This window comes from Poromitra crassiceps, assembly GCF_964638095.1.
Source record: "Poromitra crassiceps genome assembly, chromosome: 14".
NCBI lineage: Eukaryota > Metazoa > Chordata > Actinopteri > Beryciformes > Melamphaidae > Poromitra > Poromitra crassiceps.
Window position 1 is genome coordinate 19,351,131 of NC_139633.1, and position 15,316 is coordinate 19,366,446.

Sequence of the window (15,316 nt, forward strand, 5' to 3'; positions counted from 1 at the left end):
CTCTGGAGACTGACACCACCACAGACAGACAGACAGACAGACACCGCCACCACAGAGCTTAGGCAATTTTAACAGACACTGATGACATCACAGTTGCTCAAGTGATATCACTGATGTTGCTCAAGTGATGACATCATCCCTGATGACATCACAATCGTGACACACATTGCTGCCACAGACAGACACCACTAGCTCTAAAGAGAAGAAAAAATATCCCCCCGAAAAATGGGATTCCAAAAGTTACTAACTATGAGTTCCATAGACTGTAGGCTATAACAAATAAATGTCTTCTCTTCAGAATATGAGATGGTTCTCAGAAGAAATCTATGAAAGTGATCTTGACAGAAGCCCTGTGTCAAAATCTCTCGAAGAATCACCAAGGCACGCACAACAGGACTTTCCTGAATTAACCGAGCACTGGAACGTCACAAAACACAGCACCGGTTTACCTATTTCCGACTGTCACCCGAACGCACCATCAAGTTCTCGCGATCTTTCACGTCCCCGGCTTCTTTCGGAGTGCAGCATCAAGAAGATGGCTGATGTGACAGAGGTGGACGGAGACAAACTCAGCAAAAAGTGAGCTTATTTATTCCCTCCCGCCATTGTAAATCAATTCAAAGCCCTTATGTGGTATTTTTCTAGTAAGGGGTGTTGCGCTTAGACCGCTATTGTAGATAGAAGGTGGTTATGTAACGTTCCACAATTATTACATCAGGTCAAAGCATGCTAGTTCCATATGGTCTATATTCCACAGGCCTACACTTCCCAGCAGTCAATTCGGCACGAGGCACCGTGTACATTCGGTGGTAATTGTAGTTTTGAACACGGTCACTTGTCGCTGTTCTTTCTATTCAGCGATTTAGTAGAACTACAAGATCCATAGTGCATTTACAGAAATGTCCGCCACCCTTCGCTCGTTTGTAGTTTCATTTTCTGTTATGTTATAGGCCTAGGGTAGGTTAGGCTGTACATTAGCTAATTTATTTGGTTGCTATTGCTATGTAATTAATGCTAGGGTAGGTAGAGTAGGTTAGGGTGGAGATTAACGTTAGCGAGAGTGTTTTCCTAGATAAACTCTGCTCTTGCTTACCCTGTCTTGTTCTGATCTCTCTTCACTGTCTTCTGTCTCTTCTTTCTCTCATCTTACTCATCTCTTGTCCCTTCTAACGTTATCTCTCTCCTATAGACCCTTCTCACGGGGGGCATTTTGTGTCGAAAAGGCAGGGTAAATATGTCAATGGGGTGAACACAGGTGCAAGCAAAACACTAGTGAGCGTTTCAAACTTCCATGATTGGAAGTTGGAAACCCTCATTAGTGTTTTGCTTGCACCTGTGTTTACCCTGCCTTTTTGACACAAAATGGCCCCCGTGAACAGGGTCCATTCTCTCTCTCTCTCTGCTCTTGTCTCTTGCTATGCTGTTTTAAAATGTTCTTTATAAGTTTAAGTACGTGTTTATTGTTGTTTTTAGAAACATTCTCTGTAAAGTCCTCTGAGACTGAGACATGCTTGTGAATTAGGGCTATAAATAAACGTGACTTGAGAAGAACACTGTTTCTGGTGCCAATTCCTATAACGGACCCATTTGGTGGTATAAAACGTTTAACAGCAGGGTCGTGGAATAAATCATTCTTGAAATTGTGTTAATTATGTCCCATGCCTTTATTTTCCTTCTTAGTGATGTGGTATCTCAACCCATGAGAGTTCTTAACGCTGATACACTATGTTACTTACTGCATACTGCAGATCTCTCTCTGGGTCTGGGACGCTTCCCCTCAGCCAGCTGGGGTCGGAAGTGAACCGTTCACTTGGCCAGTGGTGGATTCAGTCTTCACCAATCAGTAACGACTTTGCAATCAGTGACGGCATGGGAGGCGCAACCCATTTTTCGAACCACTCATTAGTGCTACGACCTGTCACTCATTCAATTTCACCCCCCCTAGACGCGCCCTCAAACCCCAGGCAGTGGCTGTGAAGTGGCACAGACTCACTATGTAGTATGCGGAGCGCAGCGATGCAACGTAATATTTGAGTCTGGGGAGAGACTAGTGATGTGGCAAACTCTTCTTCCCCCCCCCCCCTTCCCCCATCACTGTTAAGCCCAGTTTACACCGATGCTTCACAACAAGACAAAACCGTTTTAGAACGTTGCAGGGGAAAGTTGCAGCGGTGTAAACTTGCCCGTCTCATCGACTCCAGCCAGTTGATGGCGTCGCCAGCAAGTTTCAACTCGCCAGTCGCCTCGTTGTGAATCTTTGGTCTAAACTAGGCTTTAGATTGGATGCATCTGATTTCTGTCCAGTACGGTGTAGTAGTAGTAGTGTTGGAGGTTGTGCATGGGCCAAAGATGGCTTTCTGTATGTGTGTGTGTGTCTCCTCAGGTCTGGCCACTGATTGGTGTAGCTCAGTATGCTGTGTGTGGTCAGGGCAGCCAGGCAGCAGTTGTGCCAAGCCTTTGGGGGCAGGGCACACTGGTTAACATGTGCGCCGCCCTGTACAGCCGCAGCCCCGCCTCTAGTTTACGGGAACCGCTGGAGAGGTGACAAAAGGTTGGTGGCTTTTCCATTCCAATGAGAAAAACACCCAACCTTTTGTCATCGTAACAATCATGTGGTCCCATTTCCTTCCCCGTCTTACTTGCGTGGTTGTTGTCCTTTACTGTTGTTATTTTGATTAGGACATACACTGTAACCTTGGCTTTCCCAACCTCACACATCAACTGAATAGAAAACCAATCCCAAATCCTGATTATGTGCAAAAGTATCTAATTGTGTACAGATTTAAAACATTTGTTGGTATGCAGGCATATTCGACTTAAAGTTTAGTATTATTCAGAATAATGTTGTGTGTTGTGTAAAACAAGCCAAACATTTCACTAATATGAACTTCTCTCTTCATGTGGTGTTTGAGGTTTGCTTGTAGCTCCCAACAGTAGCAGCCAAGGTAGACGTCTGATGTGTGCTTCTTCTTCTTCTTCGATTCCTCCTTCTTTTTATTATCAGTGAGCTGAAGAGGCGAATGAAAGCCGACAAGAAGGCAGCTGAGAAGGAAGCCAAAACCAAAGAGCAGGTGGCCCAGAAGAAGGAATCCAGTGACCAAGGCCTGCAGAATGAATTTGAGGCAGACGAGGAGACTCTTGACCCTAATGTGAGTTTTGTGGATGTGCAAACTTTGCATTTCACTTCTCCATGATTAAAATTATAATATAATAACTAATAGCTTCTCATCTGTTTTTACCGATAATGCAGCAATACTACAAGATCCGCACCCAGGCCATTCAAGCGCTGAAGGGCACAGCAGAAGACCCTTACCCACACAAATACCATGTAGACTTGTCACTCACAGATTTCATTGAGAAATACAATGACCTGCAGCCTGGAGATCAGCTAACAGATGTTGTTCTCAATGTGTCAGGTACTAAGAATATTTTTGCAAATTGCATGAAATAGGCCACGCCCATCACGGGGGAAAGCTCTCCATTCACTGCCATACACCAGCGTCATTTACCTTGAATTAAACATAGCTAAACGCTGTTGTGTGGTGGGCTGCGCAGACAACAAATGTAAAAAATCTGCAATTAAAGTTTTTTTGGACTCCCGAGCAAAACAAGGAAGCCGTTGAGAATTGGCGAGAAGAAAAATGTGGATCTAGCTGTCAAGGAAGGAAGTTGGAGTGTTCAACTTCCATATATATATATATATTTGTGATTGTGTGCAACACGTGACCATGCACGCGACATAGGAGAATGGCAGGATTGGGGGGGCAGTTTTTGTTTTCCCCCATTTTGGGCGTGGTTTCTGAATGATGACGCACTCCGCAGTGTCTCTATTGTGTTTGCATAATTCGTCATTTCCTAGTAACAGACAAAGGGAAAGTTGAGGTGTGATTGGCTGGCCTAGTGACAGACAAAGTGAAACTTGATGTGTGATTGGCAGGCCGGATCCATGCCAAGAGGGCTTCTGGTGCCAAGCTGATCTTCTATGACCTGCGAGGGGAAGGCAGCAAGCTGCAAGTTATGGCAAACTCAAGGTACACAATGACACCTGGACAGACATACCTTTTGTGGGCGTTTGCTCTGTACTCTGAAAGGGAATATTGATATATATATATATTTTTTAGGGCTGCAGCTAACGATTATTGTAATTATCGATGACTCTAAATTCGAATCAGTACATTTTCTGTCAACCGACTAATCGTTTCCGCACTGCACATCATAAAATCAGCAGTCCTATTATAAATGTTTTCCCCCCATGTGAACACTTGTGTCCTGATTTCATTTCTTCATGTCTCCCTTTACTCCGTCAGGAGCTACAAGTCTGAGGACGGCTTTGTGGCCATCAACAACAAGCTGCGGCGTGGTGACATCATCGGTGTCCGTGGTAACCCAGGGAAGACAAAAAAGGGGGAGCTGAGCATCCTTCCCATAGAGATGACGCTGCTGTCACCTTGTCTGCACATGTTGCCCCACCTGCACTTTGGTCTCAAAGACAAGGTGAGACGTTCACTGCCTTCATTTAGGCTCCGTACAAAAAACTCTCTTATTTTCTGTCTGGAGAATGAAACACTCGCCACCATGAGCAAAATATGTTGTCAAAATAGATGTTTCATGCTATGTTGCCCTTGAAATGCTCACAGAATAAAAAAAAAAAAAGCAATTGATTGTGCAAACATGCAACTGAATTCCAGAGCGATGATTTAGAGCAGTGGTTCTGGTTCCCAAACTAGCCGGTGGTCCACGGGCTTCCACCAGAGCATTGCATTTTTTTTCCTTTTTTTCCCCAGATTTTTTATCCCATTTTTATCCCCCATAGTGCTAATTTAATTTATTTATCCTGGTTGCTACTCCACCCTCTGCCGATCTGGGGAGAGCCGAAACTGGCTCCATGCTTCCTCCGAGACATGGGCAGTTAGCCAGCCGCTTCTTTTCACCTGACAGGGGAAGCTTCACCGGTAGGTAGGACACGTGGGAGGTTCACGCTATTCCAACCAGTTCCCCTCCCTCCGAACAGGCGTCCCTCCAAATGACGTAATGTAATGTAATGCCCTTAACGACCAGAGGAGGAACCACATATTAGCAACCAGGATATTGCATGTTTTTGGTGAGGGGTTCCTATATGAAGGAAACCCCCAGGGGGCATGGGGAGAACATGCAAACTCCACACAGAAAGGCCCTTTTGACGACCCCACCCAGGCGGTGGGCACTCGAGGACATGCGGACGGGCACGCATTCCTTCAGCGCTCACAGCGTCCCAGGTGAGAATCGAACCCAGGACCTTCTAGCTGTGAGGCGACAGCTCTACCACTGAGCCACCATGCCCCCCAGCATTGCATTTTTTAAATATATTTACCGTAAATTCCGGACTATAAGCCGCGGCTTTTTTCCCGTTTTTTGGCCCCTGCGGCTTATATAACGGTGCGTCTTATCTATGGATTTTTTCAGAAAAAAAAAAAAAAAATACAAATAAAATCTCTCTTTTTTAGCACTCTTTCTAACTATAAATCCACTTCTGTTTTAATTTCCTCTCTTGCCCTCTTTTCACCACACCGCGGACACTGTGTGCACTGTAAAAATAAACAACGGTGGTGTTGTGTTATGTTGTTTTGTTGAAATGTTACGGTAATACGGTAAATGGGAGCTTCCTCAAACAGCCATCTCTTTCCCGACAATCCCCTCTGTGCGTGACCACTTACATATGGTAATTACGGTAAGCAAACGGCCACTCGGCCATCAACTCCCTCCCCCGACTACCAGGAGAAAATCACAAACTTCGGCGAATTCACACAAAGGAAGATCAAGGAATATTCACAACAAGACGAGCAGTAGAAGCAACACTCTCACTTACCATGGGGAAGGTACGCAGAAATTCACACGACGCAGCTTTCAAGTTGAAAGCAGTCAATCTCGCATTAAAAGAGGGAAACAGAGCAGCCGCGCGTAACCTGGGCATCGATGAGTCAATGGTGAGGCGTTGGACGGTGCAGCAGGAGGAACTGTCTCAGCACGGAATATTATAGGAGTGTGAAAACATCCACAATCACCAACGGGTTCCAAAACGCTGGACTGCTGCGGGATGAAGAGGATGACGCCGCCACAGCTGGCGCTGAGGGCCGTCAGAGGCTTCAGAGGCTGTTCGATGCCGACAGTGATGAAGAGGAGTTTGTTGGTTTTGAGTGACAATGAAGGAGAGAGGAGAGTGGTTGACGAAGCCACCCTGAACCTGTTCGTTTCCGACACTGAAGATGAGGACTTTGGTGGTTTCAGTACGCAGGAAGAAGAGGAAGACGAGGATTAGTGACTTGACTTCTCTGGTTACAGGTTTGCTGCACATATAGCCTATTGTTGTGTGATTTTGTCTGGGGATTAGTGACCTGACTTTTGTTTTGTTTTGTTGAAATGTTAATAAATGGGAGCTTCCCCAAACAGCCATCTCTTTCCCGACATTCCTCTCTGTGCACGAACCCTTTCATATGGTAATTAAACATCAAAACACCCGCGGCTTATAGACCGGTGCGGCTTATAGAAGAAAAAAATAGTCAATTTTGGTCCCGCGGCTTATAGACCGGTGCGTCTTATAGTCCGGAATTTACGGTACTTATTTATTTTTTACAGACAACAGTTTTTACATTACAATTTCAGCGGCTGTAGCAAGCGAAGTTTTAAAGCCAGAGCGACTTTTCTCATAGCATATGGTACCAACCATGGCATGTTAGCTTGTCAGGAAGGTGGCCAAATAATGCTCCAAAATTTAGTCGAAATTTTGGCAAAAACATTTGGGAAAAACCATTTTCAAAGGGGTACTCTTTTTCACAGACTAATGTTGGCAGGGGTGTGGGTGTTTTGAACCAGTAGAGTAGCTGTATGTAGCAGTATGATTCTGATTACCTTTCTGATGATATTGCATGGTTAAATCAGCACATTTTATTTTATGGGGAGAAAAAAAATTGGTATCTGCATTGGAAGCAGTCCCTGGGAAATTTGGTTTGGCACATAGTGGTACTTGGTCTGAAAGGTTTGGGAAACCCTGATTTAAATACTTTCTCAAGGCATTGTAATTAATGTCTTCATTATTCTTTTTATGTCCCACACACTCTTCTTATCTTTTGTTTTGACTGAATTTGCTCATGCTGCCCCCATGTTGAGGGCAACAAGACAACCTGCCCTGTCATGATTGATAATTCACACCAAAGTCATGTTCAGCTGTTTCTCACCATTCTATCTTCTTTCTTTCCAAAGGAGACACGATTCCGTCAGCGCTACTTGGATCTGATCCTCAACGACTATGTGAGACAGAAGTTCATCACGCGCTCCAAAATCATCACCTACCTGCGCAGCTTCCTGGACCAGCTGGGATTTTTGGAGGTAAGATCAAATGTTAAAATATCTGTTTGCACAACACATATCAGTTATTTATGAGCCAAAGGCATTATTTAGAGGTATGTTTTTCCTGCTATTTTGTACATTTGCTGTGCATTTCAGGCAGATGAAAATAAATCACTTTTTGCTTTGCTGGAACATTCTCTAAATAGATTGAGACACCAATGATGAACCTGATTCCCGGTGGAGCAGTGGCCCGTCCATTTGTTACGTACCACAATGAGCTGGACATGAACCTCTACATGAGAATTGCTCCTGAGCTCTACCACAAGGTAACGTGCCTTTTAAGATTCATCACAAACAATAATCAAAGTTCAGTGTTTGAGTGAGTATTTTACTAAGCTGTGGAAAAATTTAAAATATTTTACATAGTTTTTTATTGTAATCATGTACAGTTAGTTTACATTTGATGTTTTGGGGCTTCATGTAATTTTTAATGTGAGGGTGTTTTCAGCCAAATATCAAAACAACAGTTAAAGAACTACATGACTACTCTTCAGTGTGACTGAAAATACCTGCAAATTAAAGCTGACTTGACTCTTGAAACTTGTAGTCATTGTATCATCATGATAGTGTTGAGTAAGCCAAAATATCAAATGTTATATTCATGCAGTTCATTGTATACCGTGATGTTTTATGCTCAGATGTTGGTGGTTGGTGGGATAGACAGAGTGTATGAGGTTGGACGTCAGTTCAGGAACGAGGGCATCGATTTGACCCATAATCCAGAGTTCACCACCTGCGAGTTCTACATGGCATATGCAGATTACAATGACTTGATGGACATCACAGAGAAACTCCTCTCAGGTAAGTGAAGACACATTTTCGGACCCTAGGAAGAATAGCCGTAGCATCCTGCTGCGGCTAATGGGGATCCTAATAAACTAATAAACACATAAGGCCCTATCTTACGGTGCAGGGGAAAGCATTTTCATTGCTACTTTCTAGCACTCAAAATCTCCCTTTTTTTCTTTTAACTCATTGAGTGCCAAGGACGTCGATCGACGTCAAAGTAAATAGTGACGTAGAGTGCCAAGGACGTCGATCGACGTCAAATGCGTTTTTTGACGGTGGGACGTGGATGAAAGCCTCAGGCATCTCCTGTACAAATATGGGAGCTATTGAAGGTGTATAACCTATTTTACGGACTCATTAGGTGGCGACAGTGCTCTCCAGATTAGAGACAGGTCCGGAGAAACAGGAGGAAAAAGCCGTGATCAAAGAGAAACCGATGCATGCTGCAGCCAGAGCCATATAGATTGCTCTGTCTGGAGCTGACGTTGGCTGCGAACAGGAGTCAATCCGCGCCCACAACTGAGCCCCTCTGTCTCTGTCTGTCTGTCTGTATAGTTTCTCCACACGATTAACCGCCAGAAAAGCAGCACCCGACGCAAAACCATTCAGCAGTCCAGTTTGGCTCTTCCCTGTCGCGCTGGGAGCCGCCCGGCACACACAAACGGAGCACTCCGAAAATAGAGTGGGTGCGTGAGGCTGTGTGTTAGTGTGGGGAGGAGTTTGCAGCTGAGGGGGGGGGGGGGGGGGAGAGGGGGGTGGGGCACGCAGGGCATCACACAACTACACCACGTCACTACATCAGAAAATATTATCTTCAGACTCAGTGAATGTGCTTGAAATGCTGCATTTCACAAAAGGCGGAATATCTCAGCTAATAATTTGAAACGCCTGTATTTGCTCAAATCTTCTCCGGCTCATAACTAAAGAACGGAAAATGGTATCAATAAACTTTTTTTGCTGATGATACAATAGAGCCAGCTCGTTCTTTGTGCGTGTTCGGTGTTTACATAGTAATATCACACAATATTCTGTGGGCCTCGAGAAATCACTGAAAACGCTCTGAAAACTCTGGCACTGGGGAGCGTCCGTTCTCCAAAAGTGGCTGGCACTCAATGAGTTAATTACCACTGGTTGGGTCGCTGAAACAAGTCCTTTGATGTACTGACCCAGTGGTAATAATTTTTTTTTTTTTTTTTTAGTGCTAGAAACTAGCAATGACAGCCCTTGCACCAGGCGTAAGATAGGGGGCATTATATATATATATATATATATATATATATATATATATATTAGGGCTGTCAATCGATTAAAATATTTAATCGCGATTAATCGCATGATTTCCATAGTTAATCACGATTAATCGCAAATGAATCGCACAATTTTTTATCTGTTCTAAATCTACCGTAAGCCGATATTGTTCAAGTTTTTAATACTCTTATCAACATGGGAGTAGACGAATATGCTTGCTTTATGCGGATATGTTTATTATTATTGGAACAATGACAAATACTGTCCAGAATATTCTTCAGAATAACCTCAAGGGTGTGCATGCTGAACCATACTGTATAGTGAAGTAGAAGTTAGGCTACTACTGTAGTAAGCTGCATAATTAGCCTACTGTCATCTGAAGAAAAAAGCACAGGAGCAGCTGTGTGCCAGCTCTCTCCCCCTCTCTCGGTCTCTCTCTGACTCTGGTCTAATCGCCCTCGCTGTCTGTCTGTGTCTCACTCGCTTTCTCTGCCTCTCCCCCCCACGCTCCGTCTGTCTCTCTCTCTCTCTCTCTGCAACGGTCTGATCGCGCTGATGCGCCCTCTCTTTCTCTCCCTCACCCAAAATGTGGGACATTTTCTCAATTTTAAGCTGAACTTGCCAACATTATACCCATTTTCTTCCTCCTTTTCTGCTCACGGGGGTTTCTTTCTGCTTGCTATCAACGTTACTGCTCAGTGCTTCCTGCTTTCCCAAACTACGGGTCAGACCAAGGCTCAAACTTCAAAGAACGTGCATGCGTTAATCGCGCGTTAAAAAAATGAGTGGCGTTAATAGGAATTTGAGTTAACACGCGATTAACGCGTTAACGCTGACAGCACTAATATAATATTATATATAATATAATATATTTATATATCTATATATAATATATATATTATATATATATGTGTATGTATATATATATTGTATATATATGTGTGTGTGTGTGTGTGTGTGTGTGTGTATGTATGGCCGCTGATATTTTAATCTGACGGACAACCACACGTGATCCCGGCCAAAAGCCAGCATATGCCGGCTAACCCTGAACCTACAGTAATGTGTTTCTACAGCCTTACACCTGTGCTGTCCTGTATAAGCATGTAATGAACAAATCTGTGTAACTGTATCTCCTAAACTGAGTGGTTCTTTGCTTCTCCCCTCCAGGAATGGTGAAGCACATCACTGGAGGGTACAAGGTGACCTATCACCCCGACGGTCCGGAGGGACAAGCCTATGAGATCGACTTCTCTCCACCTTTCAGAAGAGTCAGCATGACAGATGACCTGGAGAAGCAGATGGGCGTCAGATTCCCTCCTGCTGACACCTATGACAGTGACGGTGAGAAGCTATAGGAACTCAAGAGCGATACATGGATGGGATGTAGCTTTCTGCTTTATTATTATTTGTTCATATAATATTTCATGAGATAGCCTATTAATTTCATGAAGTAAAATGCATAGGAATTCCTAAAACCACCCACTGTCTTGTCTTCTTCAGAGACACGTAAATTCTTCGATGAACTGTGTGCCCAGAAAGGAGTAGAGTGTCCCCCACCCAGAACCACTGCGCGCCTCCTCGACAAGGTACTCTGTTGATAAACCATCTGATGCAGATTGCTTAGCAATCTTTTTAGCAAGCTACCCCCCCCCCTTTTTTTTTTTTACTTTTAGATTATTACTAATCACAGTTTTTTCCCCTGCAGTTGGTGGGAGATTTCCTTGAAGTCACTTGCATCAGCCCCACATTTATCTGTGATCACCCTCAGATCATGAGCCCCTTGGCAAAATGGTGAGGAACTTCTCAGGTTTCACCTTGTTAGATATCCCTTACAGCAGTTCACATTTAAATCTAAAGTATTAGTCAACCCTGTACAAGGGAAGCCTTCCTGTAGAAGCCGTGTGAATGTTTCTGCTCCAGATTTTAGCTTTAAGCTGCTATATTAGCATCTGCCCAGTCCGTGCAATCTGACGTCCATAAATATTTACATGTGCACATTTGTGAAGTCATATTTACAGTCCGTTGCATCAGCAAACCAACTCATAATAATCACAGTATTGTATAAAGCTTAGAGCTTTTTAATTGGAGATCTGTCTCCACTTCCAGATCTGAGATGAATCGATCGTGATGTTCTCTGTCTTGTTGCAGGCACAGAACAAAGAAAGGCCTAACGGAGCGTTTCGAGCTCTTCGTGATGAAGAAGGAGATCTGTAATGCCTACACCGAGTTGAACGATCCCGTCAGACAGAGGGAGCTCTTCGAGCAGCAGGGCAAGGTCAGTATAAAAGAGTCACCTGCTAATTCACTGGGTGACGGTGCATGTGCTGATCATTGGGCTGGACCCTCAAAGCAATTTGATGTTTGACTTCAGGCCAAGGCAGAGGGTGACGACGAGGCCATGTTCATCGATGAGACCTTCTGCACAGCACTAGAGTACGGCCTGCCGCCAACTGCCGGCTGGGGAATGGGCATCGACCGTCTCACCATGTTCCTCACAGACTCCAACAACATCAAGGTAAAGCTGTTGTACGCATCAGTGTTTCCCCTACCATTGGCATATTTATGGGCAAGAATATAAATATGCTTGTTCATGTTATTTGCGTTATTTTCGTGCTAGTTTCTCTCTCCTCTGTGCTTCATGAAGGGCAGGCAAGACAGACAAGACAGAGAACTGACCTGAAAGTAGCACCCTAGATAGCCTGACACACATCCATTAGTTCTGTTGTTGACCATCTCTGTGTCACTACAGTATGTCTGAAAAGCATCATCACTGTGGTGTACAGTGGGTGGGGGAGGGGCATCTACATAACGATGCGCCTCCATGTGCCATTTTCTTTGAGTATGAGCTACCTAACATTTAAAATCTGCTTTCAAGCTGTATCGCTAAATTAGCAAAACAAAAACTACCCGCCAAGTGTTTCTTTAATGTAAAAATGAAGATTACAAGGACTAGCTGCAGGCTTCAAATGTCACTACGGATGTCGCTACTGTCTGAAAAAGTTTGATATCTGTCACTTGGATGAAGCTGCGCTTAGAAGTATGAAATTTAAAGAAAAGGCAAAGCAGCAGTTTGATGGTGAAGGCTTGTTTGGATCTTCTTCAAAGGCCTTTATCATCTCCAGGCAGCAACATGGCTAGAGAAACCCTATCCCCAAGCAGCAGGGTGGCTAGAGCAGGTGAAAGGATGGATAACACCACACCCATTACCACCTCCTCGACATGCATGGCCTCTTTCGTTACATAGAGTCTATGTCATAGACAGTTTAACAAAATGTACAAGAGTCAACTTTACACTGATCTAAGTCTAACAATATGAGGGCGAGCATGGTGAGCTCACAGTCATTCAACAGAAGGTAGAACACGGTATGAAGGCATCGAAATAGGATTAACAAAATATCAAACTTTTCAGTTGATTGATTGATCAGTTATTCATTTGGGAATCAAAATGCTTTGCCTTACATTCCATAATCGCCTGCTGGCAGTTCTGTTAGGTATTTCAGGACATGGAATCAATCATGTATAAACACAGGGTCACGTAGATGAAAGTGGGGGGACACTGCCGACTAGTGGATACATTGTGTCGTAGCATTCAGAGTCCTCATGCCTGAGTTTGTGGATTTAAAGCTATAAAAAAAAGTTCCCTGTCCATCGTTGTCGACTTAGCTTCCATGCTTTACATTTTCTATTTTATTGTCACATTTGGTACTTTTTGGGTCATTCATGGGTGCTCAACTCATAATTACTTGGAAGAGATGTATATGGGAGCCAAGATGGAGAATATACTGTACATCTCCTTATGAGAGGAAGCCTAGCGAATGGGATTTTCTCATTAAAAAACAAAACAAAAAACTGCTTTGAGTCAAGGTGACATTTTCATTTGTAAGAGCAGAATGGATAGGAGAGAAATTAGATTTTTATCAGTTATTCTATACTCATTTGCTGCTGGTTTATTTGAGCCAATGGTTCAATATTTGTTTCATGGACAGTCTCAGAATTTTGTCATTGATCAATAAAACAGGTAGTTTATCTGTAATATACAGTATGTATTGTTTTGCACCTGAGCAGCACACGCATACATGAGCTGAACTTCACATAGCACTCCAGAACTTTGTCCAAAGCTGGCAGGTCTCACTGTTATTTTATCGCAGAAACAGAAGCTCAACTCCTCCGCTCTCCTCCTGTGAGAAATCCCGCTCAGCTGACGATTGTTTTGTCTCCCAGGAGGTGCTGCTCTTCCCAGCCATGAAGCCTGACGACAACAAGACTGCAGCGCCCACAGAGGGCACCTCCGTCTGACGGCATGAGCCTGTCTGCTGACTGATCTCTGCAGGAGTCACTGTACCCCACTGACCATCAGTCAACTCCGCTGGATTTGTGTTTGTTTTCAATGCCAGCCTGTTCGTAAGGTCTGATCCTTGCAGTCGAGCACACAATTCAACTTTTCTCAGAATGACATGGGTGAATGGTAGAATGCTCCTCCCCCCCCCCTATGCTCTTGTGATCATATTTACTGTCCCCCTCTTTTGAGTGTAGGTGGACTCTCATCCAGACATTGAATGGAGAGTTCTGTTCTGTACTGTACACCTGGATAAAAAAGGATTTTAATTATATTTCAATCATGAGAGACTCATAGGAAAGATTAATAAACTTTATTGAACCAATAAACAGTTTTAAGGTGTGCTTGATTTGTACCAGGTGCACAAACATCTTCAGTAGAAGACACATCACTTGCAAAATAGCAAAAACCAAGCACCCCACTTTTAAGTAGTCCAAAAAATATTCAGCTATTTTTCCCACATCCAGTTGTATTCATTCATTGTACTAGAATTTTTCAACGTTGAGTCCGGAAATGTAATGTTCCTCTGCCAAGAATTTTAATCAGAATAAAGCTGATTCAAATTATGTCATTTGTTTATTTGTGCGTGCATGTGGTCCCTTGTTACACATGAGGGTTAAGAACTGATCAATTACCGGTAATTAAATGTTTCTAAAGTGCTTAAGATTCGCAAGAAAAGGGAAAGGAAATATTTGTAACCTTAATTTAGAGTTTGCAGTGACTATAGCCAAGCTGGATATCTCCAAGAATCACACGAGTGGTATTTTAGACACATTTCAAAAGGTGCAACAAATGAATGGTATTGCTTCTTTTCTGTCATCCAGCACATAGACACCATCAGATTCAGTGATTTGCTGTACATCATCAAAGCCTTAGGGTGGTTTGGTCATTGTGTTAATTTAGCCTTTTGATGCATAAACACAGCCTTTACTGTAAACAGGACATGAACTGTCAATAATTATAAGCCACATTAATTAAAAAATAATGATACAATAGATGTCAATGGAGTTTAAAGAAAAAATAAAGCTGGCAAGTGCAACTGAAAGAAGACAGCCAGGTCACTGCCTCCCCAACCCTCCATAGTCAAAAGATCCCCTTTTTACACTGAGCTGTATAGTAGCCTGTTTTCTTTGTAATTGCAGCCTGCAATGACTTGCAGGACTCCATGATAACAGCAAACTGTCTAGGTGAACTTAAATAAAAGTCTGATGGGCACAAACACAAACTGAATGACTGTTGCAATGTTTTTGGAAAACCCCATAAATTCACCTTATTGGGTTAGTGGTGCAAAAGCATGATTCCTTCAAAAACACCAAAAGACTAAATTAAAATAATGGAATATCAAATTACATTTGTAGGCTATTTGAAGTTAATAGCTTTTTTTAATTGTGACAATATCATATCATCATGGGATCATGCATTGTAGATTTAAGCAGCTGATTTGACATTTTCACATTTTTGTAAACTGGACTGGAAATAATTGGCACACAGTAGTCTACTGTGTGCCGTGAAAAGGGTCTACTGAGTAGCGCCTTTTCACGGGGGCCATTTTGCGTCGAA

General features: G+C 43.2%; 1 protein-coding gene across 2 annotated transcripts; it reads left to right on the forward strand.

The window, feature by feature from the left end:
• Positions 1-519: 519 nt before the first annotated feature.
• kars1 (lysyl-tRNA synthetase 1) lies at positions 520-14,311 on the forward strand. 2 transcript variants are annotated; one of them, XM_083650890.1, is made up of 15 exons: positions 528-579; positions 2,384-2,551; positions 3,005-3,149; positions 3,251-3,416; positions 3,938-4,031; positions 4,308-4,494; positions 7,237-7,362; positions 7,530-7,649; positions 8,022-8,184; positions 10,588-10,761; positions 10,921-11,006; positions 11,126-11,211; positions 11,569-11,695; positions 11,792-11,935; positions 13,642-14,311. In XM_083650890.1, exons 2-15 carry the CDS (start codon positions 2,412-2,414, stop codon positions 13,714-13,716), a joined length of 1,833 nt encoding a protein of 610 aa, XP_083507016.1. In that variant the 5' UTR covers positions 528-579; positions 2,384-2,411; the 3' UTR covers positions 13,717-14,311. The 2 variants fall into 2 exon arrangements, with proteins under 2 accessions (XP_083507017.1, XP_083507016.1); XM_083650891.1 differs by lacking the exon at positions 2,384-2,551 and having other exon boundaries at positions 520-579.
• The last annotated feature ends 1,005 nt before the right edge of the window (positions 14,312-15,316 follow it).

What these genes read in the sequence shown, in the direction of transcription:
- kars1 (XM_083650890.1), top strand. Translation starts at nt 2,412, where the DNA reads ATGCTGTGTGTGGTCAGGGCAGCCAGGCAGCAGTTGTGCCAAGCCTTT. An exon ending in CTGCGCGCCTCCTCGACAAG is followed by an intron (nt 11,007 to 11,125) that starts GTACTCTGTTGA and finishes TTTCCCCTGCAG; the next exon opens with TTGGTGGGAGATTTCCTTGA. An exon ending in ATGAGCCCCTTGGCAAAATG is followed by an intron (nt 11,212 to 11,568) that starts GTGAGGAACTTC and finishes GTCTTGTTGCAG; the next exon opens with GCACAGAACAAAGAAAGGCC.